This window comes from Plutella xylostella, chromosome 23 (assembly GCF_932276165.1).
Source record: "Plutella xylostella chromosome 23, ilPluXylo3.1, whole genome shotgun sequence".
Lineage (NCBI taxonomy): Eukaryota > Metazoa > Arthropoda > Insecta > Lepidoptera > Plutellidae > Plutella > Plutella xylostella.
The window spans coordinates 1,237,286-1,251,183 of record NC_064003.1 but is presented as its reverse complement, the minus strand read 5'-3'; the positions used below and the strand labels follow the sequence as shown (position 1 = coordinate 1,251,183).

General features: G+C 35.4%; 1 protein-coding gene across 3 annotated transcripts in view; it reads left to right on the top strand.

Moving 5' to 3' along the window:
• Positions 1 to 12,939, top strand: part of LOC105388826 — a 77,234-nt gene extending 64,295 nt beyond the window's left edge. For all 3 annotated transcript variants that reach the window (XM_048629368.1, XM_048629367.1, XM_011559832.3), the window contains 2 exons: positions 11,117 to 11,226; positions 11,643 to 12,939. In XM_048629368.1, the coding sequence (XP_048485325.1) occupies positions 11,117 to 11,226; positions 11,643 to 11,975 (443 nt within the window). In that variant the 3' untranslated portion in view covers positions 11,976 to 12,939. The remainder of the gene's footprint in view (positions 1 to 11,116; positions 11,227 to 11,642) is intronic.
• The last annotated feature ends 959 nt before the right edge of the window (positions 12,940 to 13,898 follow it).

The following is a 13,898-nucleotide window of genomic DNA, read 5'->3' as shown; positions in this document are numbered from 1 at the left end:
AGCGACGTGAGAAACCCATAGAAATATGTCAATATACGGCGGGGTCAACGCCCCGGCCACAGGTACACAATCATCGACTGAGCACTTTGAGACTGACTGGTGCAGAATAGGGCGCCTGTAGGGAATAGGGCGACAGGATTTATAATATTTATTTATTTAAAGTTAATAAATACGGCTGCAGGATTAATGACGAATCAAAATGATTTTTAAAACGTTTAGGAAGTAATTAGTGTCCAATCATTCCAAATTCAAATATTTTTCTTAAGTTTTTTAATAGGGTAAACCGGCGATGGTGAAAACGAAGATATCTTTAGTATTTCATGGAAGTTAGTGCATGTACTAGATTAACTAATGTTATAAATCCGAAAGTAACTGTGTCTGTCTGTCTATTACTCTTTCACGCCAAAACTACTGAACGGATTTGAATGAAATTTGGTATACATAGTTATGGTCTAGAACCTGAGAAAGAACATAGGCGCTCGAATTCCCACGGGAAAACTTTTTAAGGCGAAGCGATGCTCGCGGTAACAGCTCTACTTTAATATATACCTGACTTAGGTATCAGCTAAAAAAAATATGTACGGAATGACTCTTGAATAATATTTTCATTAGGTCATTGATGTTTTAGTTTTTTTTACACCCATGTTTTATGGACAACTTCAAGTGTTTGCAAATATGTTGTAGTATTTGTAGATATCGAGAGTTTTCAATATTAGTATTTAAACAAGCTGTATAAAGAGGAGAAGTTTTTATTCTTGTGTCTTAAGTTTGTGAAACTTTAGCGTCAAGATTTTGAAACTTCAGGAAAACTTACTGAAATATTAAAAGGTAACCATAAAGAAGAATATAAAACCTGAGAATAAAACGGGGGAATTCCTATTTGTCTCTAAAAGTGTAAATAAAATATTTAACGATCGTGACAAGCTAAACTACATCGCTTCGATTTTATTATGTGAACACTAAAAATGTTGACACATAATAATTTTTACCTCAGTGTGAAGTTATGGCAACCTTTAAAGTTTAATATTATTATGTAGGTACTATTATACATTTTAGTGAAATCGTTTCCTACAAACTATAGATAGTAGGACGATTATACGATGTGTTATCCCTTTATCACCACGGTCTCATAAAACTCGCGGTCAAACGCAGTACAATTGTAAAAATTCCATCTTACAACTTGTTAATTATTGCTAATTACTGTCCTCTTTAGTATCGTTTAACATGCATTTCTTTGTACATAAAGATTAAATAGGTTAAGGAGCAGAAAAAATATGGCGTCGGTTCACGTGAGTTCAAGTCTGCTAGCATTTACTATCACCTATAGTTTTAACGTGAAATTATTTAATATTTATTGTAAAAGTATGCGTAACAGGAGGGTTACTCTCGCTTGACAAAAAACTAACGAACGGAAGTTGTCAAGCCATTCTCAAGTTAAATGCAACGAGATAGAGCCGTGTAAGCACATCAGCGGAACGAAACTTCGTTTGTCGTAAGGTAGATTGACCCATTTGCTTCGCGTCACTTGAACAAATATTATTTCACTTTCGCCTTTCTTCCTTCGCTAATGTTCGGTGAGTGTTTCGAAACTATTACGTGAGTGTCATTTTTGAAAATGATTTCATCTGTTTTGGTCTAGCTTTTTATTCGCGAATGTCACGAATTCACGATAGTTACATTAGCAAATATCCACATCGGTAGTGCTTTTTTCTATAGGTAGGTACAATAATTTGTAAGAAACAAGGTTATAAAGGTATACTGGGGGACATGTTTTCTGTAACAAATTAGAATTTGCGCCATTTGATAATAACGTTGCGTCCAAGATATACATCTTATAATTATCTAATACCTACTTAAATCCTTATGACAAAAATCTTAAGCACATTATAACAATTTTAATTACCTAACACTACGTGTGGCCTTAATGATAGAAGATCTAGCATCTAGACTTTACGTATCGAATGTCACGTACTGCGCTGGCGACCCAATACCTAGGACATCTGTCGAATCAGCGTTCGATAAAATAATGTGATTTCAGCTCCGTTTACTGTTGTTGAGTGTCTGTCTGATATTACTTTGAAAGGTTAAAATGGTTTTTTGTTACAACGACTTATTTTTACGTAATTTAGCTATTATGTCTAGATTTTCTTTCAATGTATTTATCTATCGGTACTGTTGTGTTGAAAGTCAATGTAAGAAAATAATAACACATTCATAACATGAAAAACAGGTATCGTATGAAAATCGATATATTTTTGAACTAATCATTAATATCACTTGAACAACAAGAGTCGCGTGAGAACAAACATTTATTTGTTTCAAAACAAAAAGAATTTTAATAACTTGACCCGGCGTAAGCACGCGTTAGTTTAAAGCAATAAAAGAAACCTCGGCCAATATTAAATTTAACGATTTAATATTGTATCACCAATATAACAAGACACCTGCATTGCAAGCGAACTCATAAACTCCAAAGATCAAGCTTGCCTGGTCAATAAACATTTCATCGGACAAACGGCATCGCCTACCGCCGAATAACGGGTGAATTATGTGACGTTTTTTTAATTAAAATTAGATCTTAACACGGTGATAAGAGAATTTAATTACGTACACCCGACTTAGAAGTGGGAATGTGGTGAAAAATAACGGGAGTGACGGTGGAAAGTCTGGTATGAAATGTGTAAAAAAATATAATTATTTTTATATATTTTTCAAAATAATTTATTTATTTCATTGTCCAATGTCGTGCAATCATTACAATACGGAATTGGGCCACCCAGTGATTATATTACCGACACTAATGCAAATGGGAATTAGTGACGTAAAATTTTAACGTAATCTTCGTCGCGGTGACGCTATTGGAGGCTGAACTCGTTAAAATGACGCAGAGGCTGCGCGCGCGCAACACCACCGATCTATGATTGATGATAAATATACGCATACATTACACATTATGTTGCTTTTGGCAATAATTGCTATAAATTAAAACCCATTTAAAAGTAGTTACTACATATTGCTAATTAAGATGGCACGTGCAAAAATCACGATTTATTTAATTACAATCGTTGTCAGTGACGTCATTGGAGGTACAGTCCGTTTTATGACACAGCAGCACATGAAGTGGTCAGAGTTTTTGCAAAGCGTCCTCTTAAAAGTCTTGGGGAACATTCGGCGGGTTGAAAATTACAAGCAACAGACAGAGGCGGCCGGCGCCTCTTCAAATTAAGTTGTTATGTCTATTATAAAAATATAATAATAAAATACCATAAAGCCCTCCGTTTTGCGAGCAAAAACTGTGTGGCCACACGCACGCTTCCTTGTTAACATAATTGAACACGAAAATTATATAATTTAGAACGATTTTGTTTTAAAAAAATGGTTTTATAGCGTTTTAAGCGATTCTTTTATAATATTGCCGCTTTTTCTGCTTTATGTCGGAGTGAAGGTGACGTGACTGAGTGCTGTTGGTTTTTAAGATAACAATGAGTTTATATTTTTTTATGTGTGTTACTGACAGTTACCCTATTCAAAAGCTTTGAAACCTATTCACATATCATCGTATTTTATAATTGGGAAAAGATTGGGGTTAACTTTTTTACCCTTCTTACTACTGTTCAATAAAAACTTCCTATGTTTATTTATCAACACAACAAAAACAGTATTCGTTTAGCTATCAAATAACAAAGACACAATTATAAAGGTCACTCGATTCGCGGCATAAAACAATGAACTATGTGACACAACACTGATCTAGGTCACACGAAGCTAGCCGATCCCGCAGTCTAGCTAAATCAAACTGCTCATAAACAATAACAATTATTTTATCGGTGACAAAACATGTGTTTGTTGCGAATCGCACCTAAGTTGGGTGGTCCGAGTGTCGGCGAACGCAGTGTAATGCAGTCCCGATGTTTTGAAATTACCTTTCAAATTACGTGGCATATTTTAAAACAATTTTGCTTAAAATGTAATGCACTTAATACACGTGTTTTATTTTTCTTCGCATATTTTTGTTGGAAGCTTCTTTTTGCTAAATATCGATAATTTAAAAGTAACGTGTATTTTACGAAAGGTGAATGTTAAATGCATTAATGATTTTGCCTATCTCAGTCTAGATATAAGTATGGCGATGCTTCACAAACGAACAACACTTTGAAACGTAGTGTCTACTTCAACTGTTTCATTAATTAGGTATTATAGATATTGATTGAATATTAGTATGTAAATAATTATCACTTAGTTGCCAAGTCGTCGATCTCGAGATACGAGTGGTTATATATCGGCAGATGTAGTGATAACAAACATTCGAGTATATCTCTGACGTAGGTAGTGTTGCACTGAAAAATTACATTCACTGCATTAATACTTGTTTTATCACAACACCGGCCCCCTCTCGCAAAAACTTCTTTTGACAATGATTTTCGGATTCAAATCGTAATGAATTTGACACTGATTACTTCGTAAAGGTTACTTCGTTTTGACTTCGCGATTGGACATCTGATATAACACAGAAACCCATACGAATTGATCCATCTGTTAAAGTTGTACTGTCTCAAACGAAAATTCAAATACACAGACACGCATGCCTTGTTGAAATTTTATTGTACCTACAATAGTCATGCAAGACCGCTTATCGACATTGTAAATAATTGACCCCATTTCTTTGACTGTCACAATTCCTGAAGATATCGTAAGATAAGACCAAATTAATGACTTGACATCATTAGCACTTTTTTTTCATTTATGCATAAAGGCTAGTGCATTTTAAATAGCGATAATTCTAAACCTTATAGTTAACTTTTCTGTGTATACTTACCTGAGTACTTACTTATTTTACTGAAAATGGACCCCGAGATTTAATCAACCTAACCTAACCATTTTTATTATCCTAAAATTAAAAGTATATTATATAAGTAGGTATACTACTGTAGATTTAAGTAAATGGGTAACTCAACGTGGCAAGTTATCAAAGAAATTGAATTTTGTATTTCTATTTTATCGAGTTAATTTCCTTTTCACTTGCACAAGGTTCTTGGAGGAAATGGAGTTCCATTCAGTTAGCGATCAGCGGAAAAATGAAAAAAAAAATCATACGAGTTGTTGGAACATATACGTATTGACTTTGATAACGTTTATTTATTGAATCATGTTTTTTCTAACAACATGACTCTTTAATTCCAAGTCCATCGCATTTATGTACAATGTACATTTACATCTAATCCTATTTTTATATTTATAACTCTCTTCCATCCAAAGGTTGTCTGGTAGAGATTTCTATAAGCAATAAGGCCGCCTTTTTGTACTGTTTTTATTTTTAAGTTTTATTTGTATGTGGTTCTATTTTGGTGCAAATAAAGAGTATTGTAACATATAAAGATCAAAGGAAAATTTGCTTCAGAATCGGAAAAATTCACTGTAATTTATAAGTTCGACAAGTATGTAAGTAAGTTCGACATCACCAAAGGTTAACGGTAGAAAATGCTACTAGCATTAAGTTCGCCTTTGTACTGTTTTATGTGCAATAAAGAATTTATAATAATCATAATAGAAAGTGACCAAGCATATTACAGGTGTAAATATTGGTATTCACGTGGTCGATCACTTATCAATTTAATAGTTTAAAGTATTAGAATAATCACATTGATACTATGGACGCCGGCGCTTAAACCGCGCAGACATGTTGTAATGTGAAGCGCATAAGGAAAATTGTTTAGGAAATGACGAACTCGACCTATTAAACAGGTAAACATCGATATAAAATATTATTTACGTCACCATCTTTATGTGATAATGCCCAAATCTAGTACTAAAATTAAGGCAAGTAAATTAAAAATTACAGCCCTGAACATATTGTAGAATCGAGTCACGACAGTCTCATTGTGATAAATTTGTATATTTTTATAGAATTTATATTCCACGATTTACAAAAAATACAGTGAACAATTAGGTTGACTTATTGCTAAATCAATTTTTATATATAAGCAGCATCGGGCCCAGAGTGTGTTAAATTTAATACATTCTATATTTTATTAATTCGACTGTTTATACCTACGTCACTAGCTATCCACGGTAGGTACAGTCAGCTGCATAAGTAGCTATACACTATTGTACCTTGTCAATCTGAAACCGCCTATCAATTCTATGAAATTTTGAAGGTTTGTCAGTTTGACAAGGTACAGAAGTGTATAGCTACTTATTTATGCAGCTGACCGTACTAGATGGCATTGCACATTGGTTTTGTGGATGAATATTCTCACTTAATTAGCAAATACGACATAATTCCAAGAAATTCATACAACATTGCAGTTAGCCTCTAAATATCGTGGAAATAAACAGAAATACGAACTCATTGCATGAATATTTTATGTGCACTGTTTACTACGATAGTAAACAAAGAGATTAGGTAATTTGTTTATCAATGCAGATAGACCAACTACTAATTAATTGATGGCGCAATTAAATATGTATTAATTATTTATTACTTTTCAAATCTATCATCACCATATTATGAAATTTATTAGGTATTCGAATGAATAATAATGGCATCCATTATCTAGATCTTTCTATGTGACCCTTACACCTCAACCCTTAGCCTTTACATGGATAGCTAATATTTATTTTAGTTCATGACATGTGGTGCTAATGAATATAATTAAATAGTGGTGCTGATGTGGGCTATAATTAATTATTTAACCTTCTCACATAGCATTGTGTCACTCTGATTTCTGTGCCATAAGCTATACTTCTAAGTTTAGAGAGGAACCGACACAGGGTTTGTAACTTCGTATGCTAAGTTGAACGTTTGCTAAAACGCTCATGTTTGTGTACAACTAAAGCCAAGCACGGTAACATTATGATGTCAATTATATCACAGTGAGTAAAGCTGTGTTCACACTGGATAATCCGGGGATAGACGCTCTAGTGGGTGGCGCTTTCCTATTTGAGATAGCAAGTGATTAGCTTCTTTAAAATGTATGTCTGTTTCCATTGCTGCAGGTTGAAAGAGGCATAGAATAAAAAAAAGTTATATAAGATTTCCACTGGGTATTGTTATGAATTAAAATATTCAGAACTGAACATGACATAGCATATTGCTTCTCAATACTTACTTTGTTGGTCACGTGACTGATTACCATAGTTTTTTTCCAAATTCTCAAAAGTCGTTAATCTATGTAAAATGTTTAAAAGTAGTGTAGCATCAGTGAAACATAGCTAATGATATCGTCACATATTGCGGGCCCTTGATTTACTAAGAGAGTAGACATTATGGAAACACACTGTATGATTACGCTTACAAAGAGATAAAGCTTAGCTTACGCACGTATAAATAAACACATTTACCTACCGCAGTCACATCCCGTGGGATCAACGGGATTACCCGCAATTATGGGGATTTACCACACACTGACACGTAACTTTAAAGATTACCATTAAATCTCCAAATGTAAACGAAGATTTATATGTATGATTGCATAGCGGAGATTACAAATGATCTTGACTTAATTCCCGATTAAAGAGACCTGCTAAAGTTTGGTTCAAAACCCGGCCGTGAAATGTTAATGAGTTCTTTGGAATTCATGTACAAAAGTATAAGTAGGTATGTTATATACATATTAGGTGTGTGCAATTGTGCATACCATATCAGCTAAGTTCATAAAGAACATTTTTGTTTTACATGCTAAACATTTTTTTCTGTTTATCATGTAGGTTAGATCGCACTGTATTACATAAAACCTTCAAGATTATTCAATATTTGCCTCTAAATTTATCAGTCCAAGGTCGAATTACGATAAAAACTTGCGGAACAAATCGCTTCGAAGAAAAACAAATGAAAATTCTACAACTAGACTTCAGTAGCAGGCATTTATTGAAAATAAATGTTGAATGGGAATAAATAAGACACTTTACTTTAGGAAACAAGCACCAAAATGTTTTCAAAGGTATTTTCAGTCCGGATGCTTCCGGGTGAAGTGTAGGGTGTTTGAGTAGTAGGTAAATATGTATAATAGGGCTGCGTTCCCAGTACGAAAACTATTTGCTACTGACTGAAATAGCGGCTTATCGGTTTAGTATGCCGAGTGTTCACAGTTTTGCGTTCACTAATTTTTTTTACCCTCGTCTAGAAACGAGTGACCAGTTCGCCTAGTGAGAACTCAACCTTATACGGGCGAGTGCTAGACTGTTGTTTTCTAAAGAGATTCCGAATCCATGTAGTCCAAGGTTCAAACGTTTTCCATTTATCGTCAACACCAGTCGGCGTACCTCCTCTCAATACTTATCAAGACACTTTGATAACCTTTAAAACAATTTGGAGTTTATGTTGGAAGAAGTGCCTGGCTATTGATAAACGCTGGGATTATTTAATAAATATCAAATTCCTACGACGTTATCTGTATACTTTGACACCACCGGCGGCATACGTTCTTACTTGAAATAAGTGGTAAAAGAACATCATTTGGTTTGACTGAGATGTTGTTTTCGGAAAATAACGGAGTTATCAACTTTATCCTGGACAGTATTACTAAGGAATCGTCTTTGACAGAAATGATGCTTTTAAATTTGAATTCACCTGACTAATCTTCATGAATTATAATAATTATTTATCCATAAATCAATCGTCGTGGTCGGACACAGTGTTTACTTGGTGCGCGTGCCGCCAGATTAGCTCAATCGTGGCGATAGCGGGTCGACGACCCCGCCGCCATGTTTGTTTCATTTACTTCAAAATGCAACAGTATTTTTTCATATTTTGATATTTTTTTTAATTTTGCAACATTTGGGCCGGTGTCATAATGTCTGGATAATGGCTACTTGTGGGATAAAAGACTCGCTGTCACTGACTGAAACAGATTTACCCATTGTGATAATATCCCAATGTGATTATTTTTTTCAGGCATCTTTTTGTAACTGTGCGTATATACTATTCGACACTAGGTATTGTAGCGTTTTTACCTTCCTTACTTGAGGTAAAATATTTCAAAGTTCTCACGTGAACAAAAATAAAGCCTACTATTGAAAATGAAAATGCGTTATACGTAAACAGAAGAGAAATTATACAAAGCGGCCAACTTCAATCCCGCGTGTTTGCATAATGTCTAGGCAAGTAAGATTATAGAGTTGTCTTTTGGAAATTAGCTTTGAGTATCACAAGTGTTGCCCAATGTTTACATATTTCGAAAGCTCTCCAAAGAATTTGATAAAAGTTGTATGACCATGCGCGGACAGCGGGCAGTATGGGTATTTAAAAATGTAGGTACTTGAGTTGGTATAAAACTATCATTTTAGATGTAAATGAGAAGAGAAGAAGAATAGGTGCTAGATATTGTTTAAAGTGTGTAATTAATAATCATTGGACTTATCTTTAGATTTAATGTATCAGAATCAATATTAGTTGTAATAGTCACACTTGAAATATTTAGATTTCAAGTACCTACTGCCATAATCATTGCCTACTGATTATAAATATTGTACTATTTACTCTATTTAGTAAACAGAAAAAAGTGTATACAAGTGTACGTACAGATAAAATAGATCTTAAGTTAAAGCTGAACTACAAGTAAATAAATAAATAAGTATATTTATTATTTTGATGTCGTAACACAAAGAGACTTGTTCAAAATTGGTCACGTTTGTTTGATTGCGCGTATATCTAACTACACGTGAGTTGCTTTCAATTTACCATTTCCTTTATGTTTTCAGTGACATTATCTTTATAGGTTGGTAGGTATATTGTTTTTAATTCAAGGAGGTAGTCCTTCTGAAGTAAGTACATTATATTTAATGTGAGTAGCGTTGCCACTTTTGTAAGCAGTTGTAAAACTATTTGTATGAAATAACTACATGATAACGTCCTCGTAACTATTTATGTGGAATGCATAAAGCAATAGCGTAGGTACACTACGAAATATTTTAAATGATATTGTGTAACTTTTTATTAAAACATATATTTTTATTGAAATTCATGTTCCACGCTTGTTTGACATCGCATTCCGAATGCACTTTCAATCTTACACTTGGCTGGTAAGCTTGGTTTACATGCGGTCGACGTGTTTTTAAAAACAACATAGCACTGTTAGTTTATTAAACAAACATTATCATCAGAGGCCTCAAAGACAAAATCATTTTGAATTTGTCCCTGATAATAAAAGTAGTATTCTAATATAATTTAAAATAGTATAGTATTTTTCATCAGAGAAAATCGTATAGATTTTGAATATTCACCATTATTTTTCCTACAATTCCTTCTCCATGTAAACCCACACTCAAAACTTCGGCAATAGATTAATATTTATTGATTCTTTACTACAAATTTCGATAAATCAATTATCATTAACGATTACACAGTGTCACGTCTAGATACGAATTCCTTCGAAACTTTCATTGAATTCTCAAAGAAATCAAGTTTCCGAACTTGTGGTGTTGTTTCTGATATTAAAACAAGCACCTGGGCTGTAATAATTACCTATCCGTTCGGAAATTCTTGACATTTTCAACATAATTTAGTACTAATACGTGATGTAATAGTTATTAAGCTAATTTATTTATGGGCCGAGATGAACATTCATTGAATTTAGAAACTAAATGGTTATGACCCTTTGATTAGTGGTTAATTAATTGTAGCATGATTTACATATTTATGAGCTCAGGTTTATGGTGCTCGTGTAGGGTTAGATTGTTTCTTCTGATGCGTTGTTTAAATATAAATAATATGTTGTAAAAATCTTATAGGTATGTGCAACTAACTCATCATTCCTCGTCGCTGACTTTAACTTGCGATTGCATGAAATCGACAAATTCATTATTATGTAGGTACCTACTTGGCATTCTATGCTTGAGCTACTTTTTGGGTGCAGTAGGGCTACAGTTTGACTTGAAAACATCCCCTACGAACTTATCACGGGCAGCACCAACATCATGCCGCCAGTTTAGCCATCCTTCTTAAATCCAACTGTATTGTTGTCTGACTGTGTGTAAATTTGTTAGACTTTGCGTGTCTTTGCCTAACTTTGCGTATCATTGTCTGACTGTGTGTCTCCTTATCTGACTGTGACCCCTTATCTCCTTATCTGACTGTGTGTCTCCCTGTCTCCTAGTCTGACCATCTGTTTCTTTGCAGCGAACCTGACGATGAGCACGCGCGGGCGCAGCCTGGAGCTGCTGCTGCACTCGCCCGCGCAGGACATGTTCCTGTGCTTCCGCGGACCCAAGCTCGTCGGCAGGCGGATGGTGAGTATCGTCACTTCATACATGTATACTATAATGTGTAATAGATGCTAAGGATAGAGAGTTGTTGCGCTGCTTGACAGAGTCCTACGTCTATCAGGGGAGATGTAATGGACCAGGCATGGACATCATCATCATCAGCTCAATCTCCCACAAGTGGGCATAGTCTCAAGCCCAAGAGCGCCATGATATTCTGTTCTCGGTGTTATTCATGCAGCCACTACTGGCTACCTGTTAAAGGTCCAGTTAGCCGCAGGGCATTCCATGCTATATTTGCATGTTCTCATATCCGGAACTCATTTACTCCACCAGTCATTCTTTCTCCAGCATCGTATATGACTGATCCACTGTTACTTCAGCTTTAAGTTCTTGTCTATATTTCCCTTTAAATTGAAAACTAACCCGCCCCCTCCCCACAGACGCGGACGCAAGCGGAGAAGTCCCCAAACTGCCTGTTCCGCGAGGAGTTTGTCGACGGCTACAACCAGTACCACCTGGCTCGCAACGAGAACCGCTACATCGGGTTCAACCCTCGCGGCCTGCAGCTGCGGCGCCCGCGCGCCCGCCTGCCCGAGCGCTGGCGCAAGTGCCTCTCCTTCATGAAGGAGGCTCACGACTTCGACATCAACCGACACAACAACAAACTGGCGGGAGAGGGATGGGCGCGCCCTAGGCTCCGTCTGCCGCCCAAGCCCTGCCACCCGCTGCGCCACCACAGACACCCGCGCCGGCGGAACTGCGACGGTGCGTAATGAGTGGACAGTTAGTCAAACGCAGTATTATACGGTAGTAGACATGCGAGCGGTTGGTTGAGTGTCTACTGGACTCTAGAGACGGCGACTTCGCTTGCGTCGCTTGAATTCGCCGTAGCCGTAGCAAACGCCGTTACGTCAATTCTCAGTGTGTTATTATTTAAACGCTTAACTGTTAAGTTCGATACGTGTTAGCTGCTTGTAAATATAATAATAATTAATAATGTGTTTACTATTTATCGAAAACGTTAATCAGAATTTGTAAACGTAGATGTTAGTTGTAAAGTTGTATTAAAATGTTTTGTATTTAACTATTTGGGTATTTAAATATTTAAACTATCCGACCGACAGCTCTCTGCGTAGTTCAGTGGATGTGTGTGGCGCAAGTCGCTCCGATCATGTTTCATTTAACTTTGAACTCTGTGTACATATATTTTAAGGGTTAATTTGAGAGTGTTAGGTTGTTGCTGAATCTCTTTTGTTTCAAGTGTATGACTTTCAATAATAATTATTGTAAAAAATGTGGTGCCTTCATAATGTAGTCACAAATGGATAAAGTAGAGCTTCTTACATAAAATTTTATACATGAAGGCAGCATTTTTGAAAATGATGTTCTTAACTGGAGCTTACTGTGGACTCATTAACTAAGCTGTACATTCGTATATCCAGTATACGTTTGTACATAGCGCTCGCATTTACTGAGTATCATTTACTTTGAGCAAGTACATAATACGCCTACTACATAAATAGGAAAATAAACTATTGTTATTTATATAACGAGATCTGTGCCATACAGTTGTGGCGGTGTATGAGAGGAGAGGAAGTAGTATATAAGTGTATGTCTGTATACTTTGAGTAGCCTAAAACATTTAACATAGGACAAATAAATGAATTTAAATTAGTGTATCCCCAACCCAGTGTATATTCAAAAATTAATATATTCAAATGATAAATTTTGCCTTAATTGTGTTTTAGTTCGACTTTCAGAATCTTCTGTATATGCATTAAATAGATGGAAGTATATATTTATTTATCTATAAACATAAAAAGCATGATACATTCCAACAAACTGAATAATAATTTCCAAATATAAGCGCTTATTACAGTAATAATTGTTAAATATTGTGTCGACATTGTCTATTGTATTATGTATAATTAATTATTGTGGTTAATTATAAGAATTCAGATGCTGAGAACGAAATCATATAATTGCTAAGAAAAATTACGAAATTAAATCATATTTAACTCGCAAAGCCTGTGTGTCATTTATAGTTCCTGAAGCCACGAAAATCACCCGATAAACAATGACTTAAATATCTGATAACCCTAACCATTTGCCTTATCATCACCACCATAAGTAGCTTTACAAACCCAAAACTACCGCCAAATAAAATGATAATAACCCTTCTTGTGGTGAGGCGGGTCAATATTGACCCACGCGCTACAAAGTGAAGTGAAACATGCGTGATATTTCCAATAACTGGCCGGAAGCCGCCAGTTGCCGGGAGAAAGGTAACTTTTAGGGTAAATACACCCTTTTAGAAAGCATTTCTGGACTAGCACGTGTTTAAAGGAGAATTAAATTAGAAGAATAATTTGGGGGTACCTGTATGTATGTATGTACACCTTTATACCACGCTTAGTTTTGATCATCACTTTATATTTACACTAGCTGTTCCCGCGCGCTTCGCTTCGCCTTAAAAAGTTTTCCCGTGGGAATTCCAGGATAAAAAGTAGCCTATGTTCTTTCCCAGGGTCTAGACCGTGTGTATACCAAATTTCATTCAAATCCGTTCAGTAGTTTTGGCCTGAAAGAGTAACAGACAGACAGACAGACACAGTTACTTTCGCATTTATAATATTAGTTAGGATTAGGAAGTTAGGATTAGCTAAACCTAGTAGAACTGACTGACTTTTTCACAG